Source organism: Carica papaya, chromosome 5, assembly GCF_054855325.1.
Source record: "Carica papaya isolate Zhongbai chromosome 5, ASM5485532v1, whole genome shotgun sequence".
Taxonomy (NCBI): Eukaryota; Viridiplantae; Streptophyta; class Magnoliopsida; order Brassicales; family Caricaceae; genus Carica; species Carica papaya.
In genome coordinates this window covers 260,295-277,978 of record NC_142313.1, presented here as the reverse complement: position 1 = coordinate 277,978, position 17,684 = coordinate 260,295, and the positions used below count along the sequence as shown (strand labels likewise).

The window sequence follows — 17,684 nt, the reverse complement described above, 5'->3', positions numbered from 1 at the left end:
CCATTTAGAAACACAAATAACTGTTTCTCTTTTAAGTTTTACCATTTCTTTTTATCCTTTACATTATTCGTTTCTTTTGCCGGCGAAACAATTCTGGTTCTTCCTTGTGGTAGAAAAACAAATACATCTTCCTACTTCTAGTTTAGTTTTTTTTGTTTTTTTAATTCTTTTTTGGGGTATCGTTTATCTTTCTTTTCCATTTTTTTTTGTCTAACTTTATTTCTGATTAAAAAGAAATTTTAATTATTTTTTTTTTCATTTTATATCGAACACAAATATATGCAAATTTCATTTTTAAAAAAATAATATTATAAAAAAACAAGAAACTACAAAACGCAGGTGCAGGTTTACAAAAAGACCGAAAACAGCAAAACTACAAAATGTTAATTTGCCCGAGCATAATCCTTCAAACAAGTAGTAATAAATTTATATTTACTTTAAAATTGAACCAATTTTATTTCAACGTTAAACTACTGCAAATATATATATATATATATATATATATTCACATCGTTAACTAAAAGTAATAAATTTAACTTGACTTAAGAAAATAAAAATGCAATACTATCAACCCAATCTAACTTATTTCTATCAATATCTAAATTTTGATTCTGTAGAGAACATTCATAACCAAACATAAGAGAACATCAGAGTTGGTATCAACTTCCAGCCATCCCTCGAATCCTATGCCATGTAACAACTCCCTTAAAATGCATACCCAAGATGCTCGGCCGAAAAAGCTCTACGGCTTAAAACAAGCCACAGGAACGCAGCCGCCCCATCAGCTGACTACTTTTTTAAATTTTACAGCCAAAACCCAACTTTTAAACATCCGGCACCAGGAGCAATAAGAACAGCAGATCTTTCTAATGGTAGTACCTATATATATATATATATATATATATATATGTGTTACACGATCAACTGATTTCCTCAAAAAAGACAAGACACCACACCTCGGACAATATAGATTTTATCAAAATTCAATTGGAAGCAAGAAAAAAAAAAAAACAAATGAAATGACGAATACGAATATACCAAACCTCTGGCGACGTACCAAAATTAGTATCCTCGGAAGAATAGGTTGCATTCAGGGAAACTACGCACGAAACTTGACACAAGCTCTGCTGGCAAGGCCTGGCCTCGTATGAGGACGTGGTGGTATTTTTCCATCAGCGAGAAAACAACTTTCTGTTGATCAACTTCTTCTAAAGAACCTGAACGCCAAGAAATTTACAACAAAACAGTTAAGCCTGGAAGTCCACATATGCAGCTATCCTTGCACTTAGAATAATGCATAATGAAATAATTAACTTCTCCAAAAGCCCACTAACCACCGAAAAGTAGGAAAGAAAAGAGAAAGGAGCTGTTAATTTATTTGTTTAACGTGACCAATCATGTGCTTATTATTATGTATGGCGCAGTTAGCACTTGCTGATTCTTTTTCCGCTCTGTTTGGCTTTTGTAGAAACTCAATGGATTTTTCAGGCTACCTTACAATCCATCCACTTTTGTGATCACAGAAGATAATTTGTTTGAAGAACTTATACCAAATAACCAAAGAAAAAAAAAGATCAAAGAACAAGGAGCCTAAATCTAATGGTAGACTCTAAGATTGTTGTGGTAGGGTTTCTTGCATCTTTAGCACCAAACATAATAGGATTGGATAGGATGTAACAGGATTAAATAGTACAAAGTCATGTATTTGGTTTATTCAAGTTTGAGAACTTTAAGTATTATATCTAATTACATAAATAATACTGTGATGTAATTTTAATTAATAATCTAATCTACAAGAAATATATTTGAAATATAAACGTTAATAATTTAATCTACAAGGAACACATATTAATAAATCATAATTTTTTAAATTTTTATATTTAATAAATGATTTCAGATAAAATATTAAATTTAATAAAATAATAAATATATTAACAATAGTACCTTGAGATAAATTAAAATTCAGTAATTGATGAGACATAATTAAAAAAATTATTATATTAAAACTATTAGTTAAAATTAAAACTAAAATTGATCACGATTTGTTAAGCAAGCAGAGTAGTAGTATTAAAGGTTAATAAAAAAAAAAATATATATATTATATTATTTTTAAAATATCGGCTAAATGGATGGACAACAACAATACTACAAATAGCAACTGTAATTGTTTGAAAATGAAAAGACAAATAAGGTGTTTTTGAAATTTAACAAAACCAAGTAATAATTTTTTATGGAACAAAATAGTAGTCTCACCATTTTGAAGAAACAAATTCGTTCCATGATTTGAAAAATAGTCATATGCAGTCTAATCCAGTCCAGATATTTTTTTCAAATCATCAAACAGACTAGACTCTTCTGTAATGTCCAGTTCTGTAATATAATGCTTATCAGATGTTATCTTTACATTGCGGTCACATAAAGAATTAGAATATAGTTTTTTACGCTTAATTTTACCTCTATCCCTAAATGCTTTAAATTCCTATGAATTGAAGTGGAGATTGAACTACACTATATGTTTATATGTTTCCTCCCTATCCACATTAAATGCTCTCAATTCCTATGAAATAAAGTAAGAATGAATTCTCACCCCCAAGGCAAAGGAGAGGTGAGATCAAACCTAAAACATGAAGGGTAGAATATAGTTTTCGCATTACTCTTAAAACTTTGCATTAAGAGCAAAATGAAAACTAAAGGTAAGAATGAACAAAAACAGATTACAATTAAACAATACAGCATAAAAGCAAATAAATGCCAGACTCTATTGATGCAATTTAAAAAGTAATGTTTAATCCGCCTCCTAATTTCTTGGATTTTATATCTTAAAGTTAGTTTAAAGCCAAAAAAGGATCTACTTCAATTAAATAATTTTTTCATTATAATAGCTTTAAATTTATGAATGCAATTTGAAGCAAAACGTGTCAAGAGAATTACCCAAGATAGTTTCATGTTCTTGATCCTCCAAATCTCCCTCTTCAATAACTGTACTATTTTCCAATATGGCAGCAGCTTTAGCATATCTTTCCAGAAAATGTTCTTCAGTTTCTTCAGTATCATCACTCTGGGAGTCCTGATAATACAAAAAGAGTCATGTTACAGTAGACAATATATGTGATATCTATAGACCATAACTACAATCCAAAAAAGGAAGGCATGGCTTTGACATTCACTATCTATACCTTTGATAGACAAAATTATTTCACTCATTAGATGCAGTACCAATAACTTATATCACTAATTATCTGTTAAGATCACAATTTGCAGCAATCTATTACTCTAAGAGTACCGTAACTAACACTTCCGATGATAGGCCATGGTACTCCAAGTAATACCTAAACTGGGTATCCGTATTAAGACTTACAATATAGACCCACTATGTTTTGTAATGCTTCATATTTCACATAAATGATGTCCTGAACCATCATTATATATGCTAAATATCTAGTTAGATTATCCAAGAATATCATAGCTAAAACTTCAGTGTGATGGAGGTACTACAGATATGCAAGCATGTATATCCATGTATTATATTATAAAAATATTCTAAAAATGGAACCTCGTCCTCATCTTCTGTTCCTTCATCATCTTCGCTGTTCTCATCATCTTCATCCTCTCCATCTTCATCATCTTCCATATTTTCCTGTACTTCTTTCAGCCTTATAGATGCATCCATAAGTGAAATAAAGCAGTCCCGCAGCAGTCCTCCACTAGTAATCCCCACTTCCAACAACCTCTCAAGTACTTTTGCGAGTGCCATTACTGAAAATAAAAATTACTTAGTGACACTACAAGTTGGTCAGCCCATAAAAATTGTTTCCAGATTTTCTGAAATAAGAAGACAAAAAGGAGAAGTTTCAACATTGATGTTAACATCTATAATCAAATTTTCGATAAGAGTAATTTCATTTAAAATCAACCAGATAATAAGTCAGTCGAGAACTGGTCAGCATTTCAGAAACTATGTAGGAAAACTTTCCATCCATTAGGCAAGTGTTGAATTATGAAACAGTATCACCGTAATAACCTGACTTGAGAAGCACCCAAAAAACAGCAGAATGGCAATCTTTTATGAATCTCATTAGTCAAAATCACAAGGAATACAGCTCAGCTTGCAAGTAGCTGCAAAAATATGTTAAATAACCAGATGAAAAGAAAACACACAGGCAAACTGCCATCCACAAAGACATGCATACGGGCATCATTGTGAAGAACAATTCTCAACATAACAAAAAAGAGGTACTGACCTCCTAACTTTATCTCAGATTCTTCTGAGAGACCAGGTTCAACAGTGCAAGTGCAAGCAGAAGCCAGTGAAGATGCCCAGATTGCAAATCCTCCTTTTTCCTCCTCTAAAATCTCCTCTACAATATCAGGGAAACACAAATAACATGATGATATGACAAGCAACAGAGGCTTCCACAGGGAACAAGGCTTGCCGCGAATTTTTCGGAAATGAGAAAATGCTGCTCTGCTGAACACAACTACCAGTGCCTGCTTCACACCTTCAGTTTCAGATGAGTAGCTGGGGACATGTAGCAAAATGTGGACACATGAACAAGCCCTCGATGTAGCAGATGGATATTGAAGAATAACTTCACTAACAAAAGTACTGAGACCTTCAATAATGGACCGTTTGGAGACAGGTGGAGCTGGTGGGGACGGGATCTTTCTAACAAGGAAATTCTTCAGCCCATATTTATTATCTAGACTAACAACTTCCATAATGCAGTCAAAGACTGCCAAGTCCTCTGATTCTTCCCAAGCATTCCAGTTCGCCAGCAGATCAGCCCAAGCTAACAACAGTTCTGATAGTTTGAGCTCCTCAATGACACTGCTTTGGGTAATGGAGAGCATAATACAGTGCAGCAAAGTAGATGAATAATCTATGCATGATGATGGAGCAAAAACTTCATCTCCCTCATTCTTTCATTTCACAGAAATTAAATTAAAATCAATAAGATTTATGTCTAAACATTCAAACTAAAGAAGTTATTTAACTTTAAGCATCGATTTCTTGTTAAGTAAGGGGCTAGGCAGAGCAAATAAATAAAGTTAGAAGTTACTGGTGCTATTCTAAGTGAATATAGAAAAGAATCCAGTATTTTACCATGGAGCTTGAAAAGAAAAGTTGATCTTATACTAAATTGAGCATTGGGTGGATATGTTACTCAAGAGCAGTCAAATTACTATATAAAGTTTTACAAAGAACAAAAAACTAACCAATGAAGGCATATGTGTAAGCCAAGCTTGTTGCAGAAGAACTGACAAAGATTTGGCAATGGCACCTCGGCCACAATCCCAGTTGTAACTAGATTGATTCTGCTCAACCTCTTCAGGCATGCAACTTTCCCAAGTTTTAGTTATCACTGCTAATGCCTCAAAGCCCTGTTCAACCACCTGAACAAATAAATTTTAAGTAATTAGAATAATCATCATTTAACATTCACGATCCCTGAAATTAGCACAGATTATGATAATATATGCTGTAAACATAAAACAGTTGAAAATCATGGGTAGCAGCATTTATAGAACCAAGCAAAGGAATAACATATGGCAATAACAGTATGCAGGCATCTGCTAAAGAAGCAAGTGGTTCATTAATGAATTAAGTGTGTGGATATTAAAAGACAAAAGAACATATATATATATGGAGAGAGAGAGAGAGAGAGACCGAGTATCACATCTTTCAACTACACTAAATGGTTTAAGAATGGTCAGTATATATCCGCATCTCAAAATTTTTAAAATAAATAAATAAGGTTACCATAAAAAGATGATGCTTTCATAGTAGCAACGCAATATAAATAAGTGCGTACACCCACCACAAAGGACAGTCTGCACTGTAATCATTACATCCTTCAGCTGCACTTTCAATACTAGAAATCAAACATTCTTTTCTCTTACACCTTTCCCTTTTTCCTCTCAATTATTTTCCATGCTAGAGAGCTTATTGAATAGGAACCACATTTATGACAAACCACTGTGCTAGCAGAATTGACACATACTTGAGGCCATGGATCCAAACTGGGATGCATCAACTCCAAGATTGAACCAACTATTGATAAAACAATATCTGGGACATGAACAGCAACATTTTCATTTCCTGCCTCCACTATAGACCTAAGAAGTTGAAACAGAATAATATTCTCCTCATCTTCAGTGCCAATCCTACCAATCACAGCCTGAAGAAGAGGTAACCACTCAGGCGGCAAGTAGTCGTTCTGAAGAAAAACAAACAAGAAAGCATAGTGAGATAACAGAACTGAAGAGAAATATAAAATTGCCCAGGTAAAAGGACCGGGTTCAAAACTTACTTCCAGAAGCTCAGAAATTGCCCCAGCAGCAGAAACCCGCACAGGATAACAAGTGATATCCTTGTTATCAGACATTGCCAATGCCTTTAGTAGCAAGGAATATACATCTGCACTCATCTCCTGAAACCAAGATAAATAAGTGGTCTTTGGGTACACTACATATGTAACGCAAAAGAGAGAGAGGAAATAAGGCTCTCAATAATGCAAATTAGAATATCAGCTGAAAAGCAAATCTAAATATAGATTTATAGAACTTATGACTGTTAATAACGGAAGGTGTTGAATAAGAAAACTTACTTCAGGCAGGCAGGAAGCAAGCTCTCCAAGTATCCAATTTGCACAGGCAATCAAGTGTGGTGGACAATTAGACACAGAATACAATGGAAGTACCCTTGTACGAAGCAAAGTCATTGTGTATCCTGGATTTTGTTCCGTAAGATACTGCATATGCAGTAAAACAAGTATAAGACAATCCTACTCTTGTTAAACAACAATTCACGAATGACAGAAAAAATGGGATCTGATTTTCTCACATCTTGCAAGCCACCATAAGCCATCAAAACACCGAAATAACTGCCATGGTTGACACATCATCAGACTATTATGGAAAAGAAGATAATAATGCTAATAACAAAAAAACAGAGTACAATACTGGGGAAGAAAAAGAATTCATAAAAAGGGACATTAAAATGTACCGTTTCAACAAAAAGAAAAGGAAAAACAACTGAGTTAACAAAATGTTACATTTGCCTGTAGTATGAAAGAAGCAACTAATCATTAACTGGCAAAGTCTATAGGCTGTCCACTCGTGGAAAAAAAGAAAAGAAAGCAGGATTAATTTAATAACTAGGGTATTACATGTGAGTTGTCTTATGTTTGTTTGGCAGATGAGCTATGACAGAGGCAGTCATGGTGTAGTGGTCATTTGATTCCTAGACTGTAGGCCATATAAAGGCATGTGATTGAGAATAAAATAGGCAGAAATTTTGTCTCTAAGTTTCTTAAGGGCTTAAATTTAAGTAGTTCTATCAATTCTCTCTTAATGAGCTCAAGCTCTTCACTAATCAAAAATAGGTCATAAAGATAGATGAAACCAGAAAACATTTTGTACCCATAACTAGATCTGGGGCTCTAGAATCTAATAGAAAACTCTTTCCCTTGGAAATCATTGGTTTGTTTATTATAAAAAACTACAAGAAAAAAAAATTGTTATTAAGAAGAGAAAGAGAATTATTATTAAAACTAAAAAACAATTATGCTTTAAATGCACAACCATATTTTTCTATCATTTTAATTTTCTCTAAAAATGTAATAAAAGACAACTCCCATTTTCTATAACCAAATGCATTCTAGATACAAGGTAGTAACCCAAATCAATGTTTTCTATGGCAGAAACTGGAGACAAGATTATTATGATCATGTGCGTTCAATAGTAAATGCTCAAAGTCATGTGGCACGTTTTAGCTCCACGAGCAGTAAAATAATTTGATATGCGTGAGAAGTGCATTCATGAACTCACTTATTAAGAGTTTTAGCTTCGGATGCTGTGGAATCTGAGGGAATGGGAAACTTTGACAAAAATGGAAGGACCAATAACTCCCCGATGGAACGGCGCTGATTATTTCTCATATTCTTCTCACCTTTCTTGCGCTTGGATGTTGATGAAGAACCAGCAGCAGAAGTAACTACAGAAGGACCCTGTCAGCAATAAGAGAGAATCTAAAGAACATTTTTTAAAAAGAAAAAAGCAAGTCAAAAAGATGTTATCAGGGTATAAAGTTATCAACCTTTGACATTGAAATAATACCAAGTAAGTTCAAAGCACTCTTTCTAGCAGTAAATAAATCATCCCTCCATCCACAAACTTCTTCCTACAAACAAACCAAAGGAGATGAAAATAAAATGACAGATAATCAACATTGCAGGGAGAGACAGGTTAACTCTCATACAAGTTCAGAAGGAAGGTTTTTCCGTATGTACTCATCCGCATCTTCTTTCCACTCAGATATATCCTATTTCCAAATATAAACACATTAAACAGAAAATAGTTCAGTAACTGAACTTTTTTCTAAAATTATTATTCTAAATATAATTTTATTTTTGCTTATTTCGGAAAATGCACCTTCTCATTCAGCACCAGCACTGGGAAGATTGCAGAGTCCAACAAATATGAAAAATGCGACGAAACTAATCTCCATCCCTATTTCAAGGAAAGTAGTGTACTTCAATTCATTGTGACTTACATCACTAATGCCCATCCCAATTCTAGAATCAAATTGACATCTTTTATTCCAAGGAGAGAGCAGAGCAGATTAGTGAACACTTAGTGAAACCAGAAACCAACAAATATAATGGAACTCACAGGGCCTGTCTCCAGCACTCGTGAAATGACATCAAAAGCTACTGAAATAATCCTCTCAGATACGAAATCAAGCTTCTGCAATAGACAACTTCTTTAAATTGTTATATGAAGACACAGAGAGAGAGTAAAAAGAAGATCAAAGAATTGTTCACATCAGGAATAAAGTGTAATTAAGAAAAAATCAACTCGAGAGCTATGCAAAGCAGCAAACATCAATTTTGAGTGGAATAGAGCAGAACCTTGAAATTAGAATGTTTTAATAGAAAACTGTCAGCAGGATCAGTGATAAAGTTTTACACTAGATAAAGTTAATGCATTAAACTTACGTTACAACATATTAAAAATATAAACAGTATCTACTAGCATACCAATTACCAAATAGTCAGTAATTCCCAAAATCAAAAGCATAACTTACACTAATGTTTGAGCTATATTTGGTTATCTTTAAAGCACAATTTACAATGTCTGGCATTAACCTGAAAATTCAGCAAATATGAAATGAGAACCGAAACCACAAATATTTTCATTCTGATGAGATTAGGTGGCAAACAATTTCATTTACTTGTCAGAAAACTTCCAATGTCGGGTAACCAGAACACAGAAAATAAGCAAACTCCTCTTTCCAGCCTTCAACCTCAGTAAGTACCCATCATCTGGAGTAACACCGCAATCAAAATGCAAAGAACTGAGAATCCCAAACAGATCATGACAGAATAAAGGCAGTGAAGGAGCCAAAGCAGAAGGCATATGTGACCTCACCTAAAAAATTAATAGTAATCAGAAGAGATGCCAGAAGAATAAATTCAATAGAGCATGCAAGAAACGTTAACTAGCAGTATTCAGGAATATCTGACAAGACCTTATGAATAGCCACAGTCAAAGGGATACACCAGCTTCTTAAAGGCAATATCAAAAGATATATTTTACATGCACAGTGAAAATCAAATGCCAGAAGGCAATTCAAGATAACAAAATGGAAAAGATAGCTACAATAAGTATCTTCCTGTTTGTCACACCTTTGAATCTCAAGAGCCCCACAAGAAGAACATAAAGTATTCAACTAGAACTTAAAAAGACAGCATGATATGCAATAATACTTCTGAAGGAAATACAAGCATGCATACTTTTAGATGTTGGCAAGGAGGCATAATGAGACACCATATTAGGGTGCCATAATCATGGACCGTCTTCTGCTGGAAAATCTCTTGTCACAACTATGTTACTTTTTCATACTTTATTAAAACGTCAGAATAGTGATCTGGGAGGGATATCCTTCCTCTTCTCTCTTCCTTCCATAAGAGAGTAGCCAGTGGCTAACATTTACCAAACTAAAGCCTATACATTTCATAGATTTCTTTTGAACAATCAGCTCTGAACAGTCAGCTGCTAAAGATTCAAGATAGGAAGCCCCTAAAATGGACATAATAACAGAAAATATGAGGCAGAATCAATAGAAAACATAAATGTTTTCGGAAGTTAACTAAAAGGAAATGAAGATTTAATTTCCTTTTCTAAGTTTTAGAAAGTTTTATAATAAAAGAAATAAGATGATATGTTCTCTTATTCCTACATTTCCTATTTATTAGATTTTCTATTTCTCTAGTTCTTTCTATTTACTAGATTTTCTAAATTTTCTATTTTTGATATACTCCGTATTTATAAATAAGGTACCTAGTTTTGGAATTAGATAGATTGTTTATGATTATTACTTAAATATTGAGATATTGCTTCAATTATTGAGATCCAAGATCTCCAAGTTCTATTCTTAACAAAAGTTCTCTAAGTCTGTATGCAAGCTTTCTTTCTTCTACATTAGTCGATCAGAATCTACATTTAATTTATTACATTTTCCCAAGTTCTCAACAGTCACTTCCCAAAATATTTCATCTGCTTCTTGCATATACATCCTGTCTCTCCTTCTTTATAAAACAAAAAAAAAACCTAAATCAAAAAAGCATGTCAGCTTGGTCGCCGGCCACCATCAGGAGGTGCACCACCTCCAGCATTAGCCTTAGAGTTTCGTTCAGTGAAACCTCAAAGCCTTGCTGCAAATGACTCTTGAGATTTTTAGAAGTGCTCTCTCACTTTTAAAGGTTAGTTGGCTCAAGTTTCTGTAGAGTTTTTGTTGATACTGGACAAAGCATGTTTCAAGTCAGAGGAAGATTGGATAGATTTAAAAACAAGTATTTTTTTAGTTGTCTACAATATTAGTAAAACAAGTAAAACTTTTATTTCGCAATTCAGATCTCCATTCAACAACTACAGAATGATTCACAAATAAGTGAGTTCTTATCACTGTCTGAAATAGACGGGAACATTACTTACAGCAAAATATATGCATTTGCAGATGACAAGAAGGACTTTTTCCATTTCCAGCTCCATCTGATTATTGACAGCTAAAATCTGTTTCATGCACCTAAGATCCTTGAAGGCTCACCAAGAAAACAAAAGTGTATCTAAAGAATATATGAGGAGACTCAGGGCAAAGATAATAACCTTTCCAACAAGATGATGGAATAATGCCAGCAAGGGAACCAGAATTTCTTTCGCTATTAACTCTAGTTGTGGTGGCACTGGCTCCTTTGCAACTTTTGGATCCAAAAAGTACTGTCAAGAGACAAAAAAGAAGTTCAAAGCCACCAAGTCAAGATAAAATCATCCATGACTGATATCACATATATGCTCCAATTAAAAGTTTAGCAAAATTTGTATCACAGAGAAAATCAGAAATGATATTGAATCACATATTAATATGTGAAAAAACAGACCATGAAAACAGTTCATACCATGACTACCAAAGTGAAACAGATGCAAGACAGAATTCTCAAGAACATTAAAATCTTTCTTTGTTTTAGATCATGGAATTAATATAATAACACAGGCAGATCTAGCTTAAGTAGAGAAATAAACATTAGAAGAAAATATATTCGATGAACGTTTAAAAATGAAAAGGAATTATCAGCATGTCAACTTTGATCTCATCTATGAGTATCCAAATTGTAGCTAAATCCTTCAAGCTAATTAGCCACATTTTAGGAGAAAGCCCGCTTCAACTCCAATAAGTGGGACTTGTTCTCAAAGACATTCATTCTTGTCAAATAAAAGGAAAAAATAACAAATACCTGGAAAGGCCTAATGACTGCATGAAGAATCATAACAGTATTCAAAGTTCTCCATTCAGAAATCACTTCACCATTGATTAGATTACTGTTTTGAATCGCAGACAATAGTGTGGATACAAGTTCAGGCCAAGAATTCTGCTTCACAAACTCAGCAACAACAATGACCCGGAACTACAGCAAATTAAATTTGAAAAAAGTTGAGTAATGGCAACAATATTGAACATCAGATCAACAAAAAGAAAAGTGGTCTGAGATAAAATTAACCCCATATGCATACCGCTTCAAGTAAAACTTTTAGAACAGCACCTTCCGCTTTAAGCAAAGCTTGCATAAGCTGGTCTTTTAACTCCTTGCTGCTGTTTGAAGTTGTATCACGACTTTCAATGTTTCGCCTCATAAGATTCTTCATATAGGTGGCAGCAGCAACTCTCTGTCCTTGATTCTCACCTCCTATGGGTAAAGTATGTACCAGTACCAAATGAAAAATATACCAAAGGAAATTCATAAAGATTCCAATAAATGAACCGATCAACCTAGAGAGGAAAGGAGACCGAAAATGAGGCATAAACGGGGAGAAGGGTGATTGAAACTAGCCTACTTCAGGTTCAACTTAAACTAGATTTTCATATTCAAAGAGTAAGCAATTCAGAAAATAATAAGACATGCTGATTCCATATATTTCTTCGTAACCTGGGAAATTAATCGAAATATGGAATTATAACGGATTAGCAGAAGTGATCACAAGTATCATTAACTATAGCAACTAATAAAAAATGGAATCGACTGGAATAAGCTTAAAGCAAACATTTGATCAGCTTGAGCTCGAGCCCAATTTTGAAAAGAATGGAGTAAGAATGATTTAGGTCGGAATTCAATAGACAAGAGTGTTAAAAATTCAAAATCAAGCCCGCCAAGTTGAAGTTTCGCTTCTAAGACAACAGAAGATTAAATGTTATACTTAAACAAAAGAAAAAGGAGACAACGAGCAAGTTACCGATGGCGATTGTGAGAAGAGAGAAAGGAAAATGAGCAGCGAGAGAGAAGCGATCCAGAGCTTCAGCCGCTGCAAGTACAGCGTTGCTGTCAGGGCAAAGAGTCTGGTCCAGCAGTTGACCAACTAGAACCACCTCCTCCATGATCTTCCTTTCAGTTTCACCGATTTGCTAGCTGTGTGCTTCGGAGGTTATGGATTATGGATGCTTTGGTGAAATCGAACGAGGGGGGGCGGGGTAGCGAGACAAAAAGAAAGGAGCTAGAAATTATTAGGCGGGAAAAAATTCACTTCAATATCTGTCATCGTCATCCGCTGCCTTTAATCATGTCCGTCAGTAAGAAAACGGAAGCCCCTCAGGCACCCGAACCGTGGCTACTCGTCAAAAATATTAAAAACGAAAATGGAGGACGCGGGGTATCGAACCCGGGACATTTCGCTTGAATGAAAATTCCAGCGTGCCACCCGTTTAAAAAATAAAATAAGTATACTCCAGACCCATTTTTTATTTTTCAAAAATAAAATAGGACAGCAAGAGAATTGCACGAGGCACGCAATCGCAGAATGGAATCGCCACGACGCATGCCACGTTCTTTACATGCATCCACTCTCCCACAACATTTAATCTCCAAACCGCAGAACTCCCCATTGATCGGAAAACAGAGAGGACTTTGAAATTCTACTGTGTTTTAGTCTGAACAATGCCAGGCCTTACTCTTGGGGATACTGTTCCCAACCTTCAAGTCGAAACCACCCATGGAAATTTCAAGCTGCATGACTACTTCGGCAATAACTGGACCATCCTCTTCTCTCATCCAGGTTACTCCTTGTACATGTGCAGTACTTTTTCTTCGTTCTCACTTCACGCACAGCCACGGTTGTTTAATTTTAGATAGAAGCATGCGGGATATATACATATATAGTTTGTGTCATGTGTTTGTTTTTTGTGCATTATAATGCATTTTGTTCAGCCGATTTCACGCCGGTGTGCACCACGGAGCTGGGCAAGATAGCTGCTTATGGTCCGGAGCTTGAAAGCAAAGGAGTGAAGCTTTTGGGTTTGTCTTGTGATCCTGTCCAGTCGCATAGCGAGTGGTTCAAAGATGTTGAAGCCTATACTGTGCGCTTCAATATTGCTTTTTGTTTTGTTTCTTTTGAGGTCAAACGATAATAGATGTGAAAGTCCAAAATTTTTGTGAATGCAGCCTGGGTGCAGAGTCACATATCCGGTGATTGCGGACCCCAAGAGGGAAATCCTCGCCCAACTCAACATGGTTGAGCCAGATCTCAAAGACCCATCAGGAAGCCTAGTTCCATCTCGAGCCCTCCACATCGTTGGCCCAGATAAGAAGGTTTTCTTGAACTCACATATCCTTTTTATTTTCACTTTTTTACGATTTAGTGACATGTTTAATTTGTGCAGATAAAGCTGAGTTTTCTTTACCCGGTGAGTGTTGGGCGCAACATGGACGAGGTGGTGAGGGCGGTGGACGCACTTCAGATAGCAAGCAAGCACAAAGTGGCGACTCCGGTTAACTGGAAACGGGGGGATCCGGTTCTTATCCCTCCCAGCGTCTCCAACGAGGAAGCCCAGCAGAGGTACCCTCAGGGCTACCGCACTGTTGACTTGCCCTCCAAACAGCCCTACATGCGTTTTACCAACCTTCCTGCTGCCTGATGTTGCTTAGTTTAGTACTCTACTGTACTAAATGCATGAATATAAAAGTTATATGTATAAATACTGTCATATAAATCTATGTTTGTTGTATTGGGTGGTGTATTATAAGTAATGTGCAAACATATTATATATGATATTAAAGATATTCTTAGTGGTTAATTTGAAATCAACTCCTTCTCAAAAGACAAGACACATGATTTCAGTACTGTGGCTTTTCAGCTTTTCAGCTTTTCATGCAGTAAATCTTTTAACGTTTCTCGTTCATATTTTTCAAACATGTGGATCCCATTTCCAGCGCATCCGTCAAAAAGTCTACTGACTAATTGAGAAAATCCCGGACGTGAATTCCCACAATAGCCCCATTTCGTCAAGCTCATGTAGATGTATATCATGGATGATATTTATTTTTAACTTTGTGAAATAATCGTGTTTTAATTTAATTGTATGGGGATATGTCTGTCGTCTCCGTCGTTTGGCAAAAGTCGTTTGTCTTTCCATCACCAAAACTAAAATTGGCAAGAACCAAGAAAGGAAAATGCAGCTCTTGTTAGTTTCCAAGCTGACTCTGTTCGTCCTAGCCGTGGCAGCGGCAGTATTTGACCAACCACAACCTTCCCTTGCCGTCGCGTCCTCTTGCAGATCCTTTTGCGGCAATGTTCCAATAAAATACCCATTTGGCATAGACGACGGCTGCGGGGCGCCGCAGTTCAGGAACATGCTCAACTGCTCAACCGAGCTCTTCTTCCTGACTCCTTCAGGGACCTACAAGGTCCAGAAAATCGACTACGACAAGCAGACCCTTGTCATCTACGATCCCGCCATGTCCACCTGCTCCATTTTACAGCCCCACCACGACTTTCTCATGACCGACATTCAGTCCGTCCTCATCCCTCCGTCGCCGGACACCGTTTTCGCTCTTATGAACTGCTCTATAGACTCCCCCGTGCTCAACCACTACAAAGACCGCTGCTTCAACTTCTCCGGCCATTCCTGCGAGGAGCTTTACGGGGCGTGTACCGCTTTCAGGCTTTTCCATTTGGTGAGTAACAGCACCTCGCCGCCGTGTTGTTTCACAGGGTACGATACGGTTAAGTTCATGAGCATGAATATTTTGGACTGTACGCATTACACGACGGTGATTGACGTTGATGGTCTCAAGGGCGTGGGGCCGGTGGACTGGGTTTACGGGATCAAGCTTGTTTACGCTCTGCCCGAAACTGGGTGTGAAAGGTGTAAGCTTTCCGGTGGAACCTGTGGGTTTGACACTGAAACTGAAGCGATGCTTTGTGTTTGCTCTGCCTCCATTAATGCTACTAGAGAATGCGGTAATTAAGAACTAGACTCTGCAATTTTCTGGTTTTTCTTCGTCCTTGTCTTGTTCAATTTTGAGTGACTTTTCCGTGTTTGGCTGTGTTTCAGCTGCAGGTAGTGTTGGGGATCTAGGAGGAGGCAGCAGGCGGAGGACATTATTTCATGCATTTTTCCTGCTTCTCTGGTTTCCATTTGTTTACATCATCTCAAGATAGTACTGAACTTATTATTCTTGTTCCCTAATTGGAAAAATTAAGTTCTTATTCGCTTTTAATTTAGTTTTTAATTCAACTAAACCCTAAATTTTGCAGATTCATTCAAGATAGTTTATTGTTTTTAAATAATTTTAGAATTAATAAGTTTGTTGTTAATGTCCATTTAATTTGGTATTTTCATCTTCAAAAAATAATAAATATAATTCTAATTGTAACTAAATATTAAGGATCACTCACACAAATTTCAATTAAATTTTTTCTGTTTATATATAATTTAAACTAGTATCTAGGTATATTAATGCAACGTTGATGGCACAATGTTATCCGAGATTCCTCCGGTGGACTTGTCAAGGTGTTTTCGGGTAGGAGTCAAGGGTGCTTATCGCCTTTTTTTAGTTGAATTGTTAGAATGTCGGAGTGTACTGCAATAACTGAAGATACTAGAGATGGATGCTCAAAGGGTTGTGAGAGCACCAGAGTCGTTAGAGGAGGACAATTTCGAGTTTAGGTTTATCATTGTCGATTGTATTAAGATGCTGAATTCTCGACCAGATACATCTACTCAATGGATTCGTAAAATTTGCAATATTGCGACTCATTCCTTAACACAAGTTTTACGTAGTATTCTTATTTTTTATGTTTGAGCCAGTTTAGTCTCATATACATATGTACTAATATTTACTTGATTAATATATATTATTTTAAAAAAATAATGTATTATTTATTATTTAATAAAATAATTAATACTTTAATTTTAATAATAATATGAAACTTACACATTATATTAATAACAATAAGATAAATAATATCATTACTTTTAATAATGATAAACGGTATGCATATTTAAATTTAAATTCATATAAATAAATGTATTATAAATTTTTGAAAATAAATAGTGAACATAAATAAAATATTAAAGAATAGTATGATACATAAAATATACATACATAATGAATTAATGATATAAATTTGAGTTGGACGAAACATATATACGTTTATTCATACTAGAGATGGATGCTCGAGAGAGCAATACAGTCGCTAGAGGAGGACAATTTCGAATTTGGGTTTATCATTGCTAGTTGCATTGAGATACTGAATTATCGACCATATATATTTAATTAGTGAATTTGTAGGACTTGCAATAATGCAGCTCATTCCTTGATACATAGTACTCCTGTTTTTTATGTATGAGTCGTTTTAGCACCCGATATATCTGTACTAATATTTGCTTGATTAATATATATTATTTTTTAAAAAATAATATGTGTTGTTTATTATTTAATAAAATAGTTAATATTTTAAATAAAAATTTCTAAAATTTAATAATTATATGAAACTTACACGTTATATTAATAACAATAAGATAAATAATATCATGACCTCTTAATAATGATAAACAGTATGCATATCTAAACTTAATTTTGTACAGATAAATATATTATAATTTTTTTAAAATAAAAAATAGTATGATATATAAAACATACTTACATAATGAATTAATGATATAAATTTGAGTTGGACGAAACATATATACGTTTATTCATACTAGAGATGGATGCTCGAGAGAGCAATACAGTCGTCAAAGGAGGGCAATTTCGAATTTGGATTTATTATTGCTAGTTGTATTGAGATACTGAATTCTCGACCATATATATCTATTTAATGGATTCGTAGGATTTGCAATAATGCGGCTC

At 35.0% G+C, this 17,684-nt stretch overlaps 3 protein-coding genes across 4 annotated transcripts; 2 read left to right on the top strand and 1 right to left on the bottom strand.

Moving 5' to 3' along the window:
• Positions 1 to 518: 518 nt before the first annotated feature.
• LOC110808325 (ARM repeat superfamily protein) lies at positions 519 to 13,203 on the bottom strand. 2 transcript variants are annotated; one of them, XM_088220173.1, is made up of 22 exons: positions 12,790 to 13,203; positions 12,073 to 12,245; positions 11,796 to 11,966; positions 11,170 to 11,280; positions 10,999 to 11,076; positions 9,236 to 9,432; positions 9,089 to 9,149; positions 8,674 to 8,748; positions 8,434 to 8,511; positions 8,261 to 8,323; positions 8,099 to 8,182; positions 7,831 to 8,009; positions 6,845 to 6,884; positions 6,609 to 6,752; positions 6,312 to 6,431; positions 6,003 to 6,218; positions 5,218 to 5,394; positions 4,242 to 4,920; positions 3,554 to 3,756; positions 2,932 to 3,067; positions 1,058 to 1,217; positions 519 to 879 (listed from the first exon to the last, which is right to left on the bottom strand). In XM_088220173.1, the coding sequence occupies exons 1-21, from the start codon at positions 12,929 to 12,931 to the stop codon at positions 1,063 to 1,065; spliced, it is 3,282 nt and encodes a 1,093-aa protein (XP_088076299.1). In that variant the 5' UTR covers positions 12,932 to 13,203; the 3' UTR covers positions 519 to 879; positions 1,058 to 1,062. The 2 variants fall into 2 exon arrangements, with proteins under 2 accessions (XP_088076299.1, XP_088076300.1); XM_088220174.1 differs by lacking the exons at positions 519 to 879; positions 1,058 to 1,217; positions 2,932 to 3,067 and having other exon boundaries at positions 3,740 to 4,116.
• Positions 13,204 to 13,351: 148 nt separating this feature from the next.
• Positions 13,352 to 14,634, top strand: PER1 (1-cysteine peroxiredoxin 1). The gene is made up of 4 exons (XM_022033835.2): positions 13,352 to 13,605; positions 13,758 to 13,906; positions 13,992 to 14,138; positions 14,210 to 14,634. Exons 1-4 carry the CDS (start codon positions 13,488 to 13,490, stop codon positions 14,462 to 14,464), a joined length of 669 nt encoding a protein of 222 aa, XP_021889527.1. The 5' UTR covers positions 13,352 to 13,487; the 3' UTR covers positions 14,465 to 14,634.
• A 129-nt stretch (positions 14,635 to 14,763) lies between these two features.
• On the top strand, positions 14,764 to 16,049 carry LOC110808354 (wall-associated receptor kinase carboxy-terminal protein). Its single transcript, XM_022033834.2, has 2 exons — positions 14,764 to 15,789; positions 15,884 to 16,049. Exons 1-2 carry the CDS (start codon positions 15,000 to 15,002, stop codon positions 15,988 to 15,990), a joined length of 897 nt encoding a protein of 298 aa, XP_021889526.1. The 5' UTR covers positions 14,764 to 14,999; the 3' UTR covers positions 15,991 to 16,049.
• The last annotated feature ends 1,635 nt before the right edge of the window (positions 16,050 to 17,684 follow it).